The 7,459-nt window shown below is 36.9% G+C and overlaps 1 protein-coding gene across 6 annotated transcripts in view; it reads left to right on the forward strand.

Annotated features, from left to right (window-relative positions):
* itprid2 (ITPR interacting domain containing 2) overlaps positions 1–5,474 on the forward strand; it is a 117,162-nt gene extending 111,688 nt beyond the window's left edge. For 3 of the 6 annotated variants that reach the window (XM_073913156.1, XM_073913158.1, XM_073913160.1), the window contains 2 exons: positions 2,160–2,290; positions 4,575–5,474. In XM_073913156.1, coding sequence (XP_073769257.1) covers positions 2,160–2,267 — 108 coding nt within the window. In that variant the 3' untranslated portion in view covers positions 2,268–2,290; positions 4,575–5,474. The remainder of the gene's footprint in view (positions 1–2,159; positions 2,291–4,574) is intronic. The other 3 variants (XM_073913157.1, XM_073913159.1, XM_073913161.1) reach the window with 1 other exon arrangement.
* The last annotated feature ends 1,985 nt before the right edge of the window (positions 5,475–7,459 follow it).

The raw sequence follows: 7,459 nt of genomic DNA on the forward strand, positions 1-7,459 counted from the left end.
AAGTCTAGAGTTATTATTACCTTTATACAGTGTCTGGTGTAACATTAATGTTGTTTTCTTGTGTTCACATTGATGAATAAGGCCATGGTGTAAATACACAGTACAGTTGCGATCTTATTGCCACATCATATCGTTATGAAAACATGATATTGTTGCCTTCAGTGATTTCCTGAAGATGAAAACCAAACAATAACGCAACTGGAGCAGTCGCCGTCGTTAATCTCATATGAAGAGCTCGTGATGACATATGATGACATGTGCTGGTGTTGTAGTGGTGTCCCATTTCTTAAAGCTAAATTTTGAAGCCCTTCTCCTTCACACTCTGTTTCAAGGGCCAATGGGAAGAGGTAGGGATAAAAAACCTAAACCCTTTAAGGCAGTCCTTGAAGGCGCCCACTGTAGGGTGAATGTTTGCCAAGACTTGACACTTCTTAGCAGGATTGAGCAATAGATATATACACACAGACGGATAGATAAACACACGGATAGAAAGAAAGAAAGAAAGAAAGAAAGAAAGAAAGAAAGAAAGAAAGAAAGAAAGAAAGAAAGAAAGAAAGAAAGAAAGAAAGAAAGAAAGAAAGAAAGAAAAAGAAAGAAAGAGTTGGAATTGGGCCTTCGATTCTTACAAACAGTCTAGAAATTATGCTTCGCTAATCCTTCGGACACAAAAGCAGCATCTATTTTGTGCCCATTTTTGAGAGAAAGTGGAAAAAACATGTTTGATGTTTTTGGCTCCATTTGAGAAGTTCTTTGTAGCCATAATGTTTTGTTATTTTGTGGTGTGTCTGTGTCACGATTGATGGATTTGCTCTTGAAATATCAGGCATCAGTTTATGCTGACTTACAAGCCTGTCATGATGGACCAGCAATTCTGAAGCTTCTGAAGGGGAAACTTGGACGATGTTCATTGCTTATAGTCGCCTGGGTAAATCCAGGGAGTGATGCAACAGGCTGGCAAGACCTGATGTTCCTCATCTGCGTCTTAATATGTATTTGACGCTTCACAGTACTGCCAGTTCTTGGGGTTTCATTTATGGAGAAACTGCAAAAAAAAAAAAAAAAAAAAAAAAAGAAAAGAAAAGAAAAAAAAAACATGTTTGTCATTGATGCTGTATGACAAGTTTATACATATCTGTTCGCAAAAACAGTGCTGCAGAGTAACTATAAGTTGTAACCTTACTATGCTTCACTGTAGTAAGATAGTAGTTTAATAAGTTAAAGCAAAATTATCCAGAAAAATTGTTATATTTGAGTTTGTCACACTATGTCAATAATGCGTTAGGGAAATGAACACACACACACACACACACATTTGTTTTTGTGTATTTTGGGTATGTTCCATATAGGTTTACATTGATTTAAAAATATATTTTTTATACTTTATTTCTACCACCCTACACCAACCCTATCTCTTAAACTAATTCTCAGAGGAAACTGTGTACATTTATACTTCCTAAAAAAAAATAATTGTATGATTTGCTGTTTGATTTATTTAATAGACAATATATTATATAATTAGTTGCTTTGGAATGCAACATGCAGCACAAATAAAAACAAAAATTCTCAACACTTTCATCGAAATAAACAGATTCAAATAAATTATTCAAAGATTTAAGTCCCTGCGTAGCATTTTACTTCTTTTTTAGTGTTATTCTCCTGTGTTTAATGTGGTCTAACATAACTTAACATTATATGCAGAATAAAGACATTATATTATATAATAAATTACTTTGGAATGCATGTTGCCTCACAATTAAAAAAAACAACAACAACATTTCATCGAAATAAACAGATTCAAATAAATTATTCAAAGATTTGAGTCCCTGCACAGCATTTTACATCTTCTTACTGCAACTTTAGTGTTATTCTACCGTCTCCTACCCTCTTTAATGCGGTCTAACATACTGTAACTTTACATTGTATGTATCATCCTCCAGATTAAATAGGTTTTATTATATAATAAGAAACTTTTAAATCATGCAAGCTGTAGCACATTTTAAAAAAGCTCATTATTTTTATCAAAATAAACAGATTCAAATAAATTATTCAATTATTTGAGTCCCTGCACAGCATTTTACATCTTCTTTCTGCATATTAAGTGTTATTCTCTCCTTTAATGCGGTCTAACATAACTTCACATTGTATGTATCCTCCTCCAGATTAAAGAAAGCATCGCACATGAAATCCGGCAGGAGATCGTGAATGAGCTTCTGGCTGCCGTGTCGCCACACAGATCTCCTCTTCCAGCAAGGCAGCCCCCTGTGTGAGCAGCATATAACAGAGGATGGAGGTTGGTTTTGATGGATCACATTAGGCTCGGTACAAATCTGTTAAGTGCTTGAAAACAGTTTGTCTAACAGGTAACGGGAAGAGATATACTTCCCTCTGTTAGACATGATTTGTTTGGTTTGTATATCGGTTTTGCAGTAAGTAGCCCGCATAAAATATAAAGCAGCGACTGCAGTGTGTAAATGTTTTATATAACATAATCTCTCATGCCGTTTTATGTCTACATATCAATTCAGAAACTGCACTGAATATTAAAGGATGGTAAAAACACTGCAGAAAGATCACCTCCTGTAAAGCTTGTATTAATGCAGTATACAGATAATGTACTGGATCATCCCTTTACTATTATCATTACAATACTGAACATAACTTTCCATTTACATTATAATGGATTGAATTTCTAATCTTTTGGTTTTTCAGGCTCAAATCTTAACATTTTCATAAGATCTAAATTACATTTTGCTTTATTTTATTGCTTAAAGTGACAAAAACAAAGCTGTCCTTAAAGGTGCAGTATGAAAGTTTGACACCCAGTGGTTGAACTAGATATTGCACACCTGGTTCAAAACACATGCAAGCACAGGTTGGCAGATTGAGGACACCAACAGCATGCAATAAAAAAAAATCTTATCCATATTAAAAGGAGTTTTTGTTCAAACCAACATCTAAAATGTAGAAGCGGCCTCTATTTCTTGCAGCTGAACAACAGAAAACTGACAATGATCACCTCAGGTACACCTCATGTGCTTTATTCAGGGTTAAATGGTAATAATGTGAGTTTAAATGAAACTTTAGAACTGTGATTCGATGTAAAATGTATCAAATCTCAGTGAATCAGCATGTACATTTAATAATGCTAAATTATATATATATATATATATATATATATATATATATATATATATATATATATATATATATATATACCTTACATTTTCATTGGAGTGCAGTAAGTGCACTATTGTGTACTTCTGAAAGGCTGTATTTAAATTTCTGTCGTGTTTCCTTTGCTTATCACTGAAAATCATGTCATGTGATGTGTTGTTAGAACATGGGGTTACACGGTAACCTGCTCACTTAATGTTTCCATTCATATTATTTATATTATTTACTACTTAACAACCACCTCATGTGGAACTCTGAATCTACGTCTCATTTCAGAGGCTGCTACTGTCCACCGGATGTCACGTTTTGGTCATGGGCGCACATAAGGCAACCAGGGGTGCTGAAATATAATTTGCTAAACTGGCATTGGGCTGGTTAAATGACTAAAACAAAGACAGATGGTTCAGCACGTAATGCAAATTTTCAAAGCAGAATATCTGACTTCAGCATTGTTTTTCAGAAAAACAAGATGGTTTAATTAGCATGTTACTTATATATCTGCAAACATAGCATGGTATTTTTATGCTTTAGAATAGTCAAAAACTTGCATACAGCACCTTTAAAAAAAACCTTCTAACACTTTAGCTTAGGTCACAATTCATGCTATTAATTAGGGATGTCCCAATCAGGATTTTTTACTCTCAAGTCCGAGTCATTTGATTTTGAGTATCTACCGATACCGAAGACCGATACAATACTTAATACATAAAAAGAAACAAATCCAGGATGTTCCTTCTTCTTTTTTTATTAATTCACCTTATTTTAACATTCAACAACTCTGTTAACAAACAGAGAGCTTCTGCAAGGTAGCTTGAACAATCAAGTAATAAACAACATAAATTAGTTACTTTTGGACTTAAGTGCAACAGTAAATATAAAAAACAAATCTAATATAAAAACAAATAGCACCTCAACTGAAAAAACCCAGCAGGCAATGGAAAAACTAGGTTATTTTTTAAAGTGGGGCTAGTGAGGCCAGCAGGGGGTGCTAAATCTGTGGTCTGTGGGAATCCTAATGCCCTAATGCGCCGTCTTTTAGATGAGACGTTAAACTGTATAACCCTGGTGTCCTGGCCAAAACTATCTCCATCGGCCCTTACCGATCATGACCCCTCAATCATCCCCATCTCCAGCACTGTCTCTCCACTACACCAATAGCTGATGTGTGATGAGCGCACTGGTGTCGTTGTCCTGTGGCTGCCATGGCATCATCCAAGTGGATGCTGCACACTGGTGGTGGTGTGGAGAGACCCCCTTCATACTTGTGATGGCCATACCTGATAAATGTGCTATATAAATACACATTACATTGCATTAGCCAGCCTCTCCAATTGGTCCTGAGTGCATGTTTGTTTCTATTCTCATTGTTTCTTTAATCGATATCACTTTGCTTCCTTTAGCAGGTGAAGACGAAGAAAACCCTGTGAAATAGTCACAACGAACACTGGTTAAAGCTTTGCACTGAGAACGGCCCAGCACCTCTCTCTGGTTCTGCCTGTGAAGCCCTTCCAGACTCCACCGCTTCAGGGAATCTGCTTAAACCAATCCAGATCCCACATTTACCGCGGTTGATATCGTCCAATTCCACTAAAGGGGCACACAGCTTACTGTGGTATCTGTCTGGTACATATTATGGAAATGTAATGAATCTTTTGGGATGTATTTAAGTATGTGATGCAGGTCTTGTCGGATGTTTGCAGACTTGTCGGGTGATTCAAAGTTTTCTGTGTGAGTGCGTCTTTGTCTGTCTAGGATAAAATGTCTACTGTAATCAGATTTGTTTTCTAATTCAGCCTCTGTGAGGAACTAACTGTGCAATACATTTAACTCTCTATCTTTCTCTCTCTCTCAAACTTGAACTGACCAATCACAACTACTGTTCTACCCAAAATGCACACGGCTGTCTTTATTTCTGTTGATGGTCTATCACATACTGTATGTGTAGATGAGACACTTAAAAGCACATTCATAAACATAATGTCCTGTGAGAAGAAAAAGCACTAATTTCTCTTTATATACAAGTATATTTACACACACTAGCTAGCACGCCTTTAAAAGATATTGTTATTCTTGTAAACAGCAGTGGATGGTCTGTCAGATCTGCTGTCTTCTGATGAGGATTTAAAGCGTTTGACTTGAGTGTGAATGATTTTTTTTTCTTTTTTTTTATGTCTGAGCTGTAATGAATTGTAATACTAATTGATTTATGCGACTAAGGGGATGTGTTCCTTTTTCGCCTGGGATGCATGAGGGATAATCTTTAATGCAAATCATTAATAAAGATTTATTTATTTTGTTCATCACTTGTCGAGTCTTTAATTCGTTGGTGTGTACAGTTGAAGGCAAAATGGTTAAAAATGTTGATTGTTTGTCAGATATTTGGGAAGTGCTGAAAAAAAATTCTGTTAAAAAAATTATTAAAAACTGAGGTCAAAATTATTAGCACTCTTAATTTTTTTTGTGATTGTAAATATGTTATTAACTATTACTTCTAAAACTGTTCAAAAAATAATAATTATCTGTTAAAAAGCACTAGAGAAATGTGTTTAAAAGAATGTTTATACTCCCCGGCCACTTTATTAGGAACACCTGTCCGACTGCTTGTTAATGCAAATATAAGCAACTCAATGCATTTAGGCATGTTGACATGATCAAGACGATCTGCTGCAGTTTAAATCAAGCATCAGAATGGGGATGAAAGGTGATTTAAGTGACTTTGAACGTGGCATGATTGTGGGTGCCAGAAGGGCTGATCTGAGTATTCAGAAACTGCTGATCTACTCGCATTTTCAAGCACAACCATCTCTAGGGTTTACAGAGAGTGGCCCGAAAAAGAGGAAATATCCAGTGAGCGGCAGTTCTGTGGGCGCAAATGTCTTGTTGATGCCAGAGTTCAGAGGAGAATGGCCAGACTGGTTTGAGCTGATAGAAAGGCAACAGTAACTCAAATAACCACTAGTTACAACCGAGGTATGCAAAAGAGCATCTCTGAATGAACAACACATCCAACCTTGAGGCGTATGGCTACAGCAGCAGAAGACCACACCGGGTGACCCTCCTGTCAGCTAAGAACAAGAAACTGAGGCTACAATTCATACAGGCTCACTAAAATTGCACAATAGTAGATTGGAAAAGCATTGCCTGGTCTGATGAGACTATTTTTGCTGCATGATTCGGATGGTAGGTCAGAATTTGGCGTCAACAATATGAAAGCATGGATCCATCCTGCCTTGTATCAACGGCTGGTGGTGGTGGTGTAATAGTGTGAAGGGATATTTTCTTGACACACTTTGGGCCCATCAGTACCAAGTAAGCATTGTGTCAATCCTACATCCTCGCTGAGTATTGTTGCTAATCATGTCCATCCCTTTATGACCACAGTGTACCCATCTTCTGATGGCTACTTCCAGCAGGATAATGCGATATGTCAAAAAGCGTGAATCATCTCGGACTGGTTTCTTGAACATGACAATGAGTTCACTGTACTCAAATGGCCTTCACAGTCACCAGAACACAATCCAATAGAACACCTTTGGGATGTGGTGAAAAGGGAGATTTGCATCATAAATGTGCAGCCGACAAATTTGCAGCAACTTGAATTTATGTTCATAAAGGATTAAGGCAGGGGTGTCCACACTCAGTCCTGGAGGGCCAGTATCCTGGAGAGTTTAACTCCAACCCTAATCAAACACACCTGAATCATCTAATCAAGCTCTTGCTAGATATACTTGAAACTTCCTGGCAGGTGTGTTGAAGCAAGTTGGAGCGAAACTCCAGGACTGAGTTTGGACACCCCTGGATTAAGGCAATTCATTTACTATTACAAATATGAAAAATGAGATGCAGTAATGTCCATTATGCAGTAATATTACTTTGTAATTATAAAAAAAAGCTAATTAATTTACCATTCTTCTGTTAGTAAAACTGCATTGATTCTCACCTGTTCAATCCTTTATTCTTTTAGCAAACTGGCAAAGCATAACAAACCTTATCCATAGACAGACAGACAGACAGACAGACAGACAGACAGACAGACAGACAGACAGACAGACAGACAGACAGACAGACAGACAGACAGACAGACAGACAGACAGACAGACAGACAGACAGACAGACAGACAGACAGACAGATAGATAGATAGATAGATAGATAGATAGATAGATAGATAGATAGATAGATAGATAGATAGATAGATAGATAGATAGATAGATGGACGGACGGACGGACGGACGGACGGACGGATGGATGGATGGATAAATAATCAATCAGTCTGTCTATCTATCT

This window comes from Danio rerio, chromosome 9 (genome assembly GCF_049306965.1).
Source record: "Danio rerio strain Tuebingen ecotype United States chromosome 9, GRCz12tu, whole genome shotgun sequence".
NCBI lineage: Eukaryota > Metazoa > Chordata > Actinopteri > Cypriniformes > Danionidae > Danio > Danio rerio.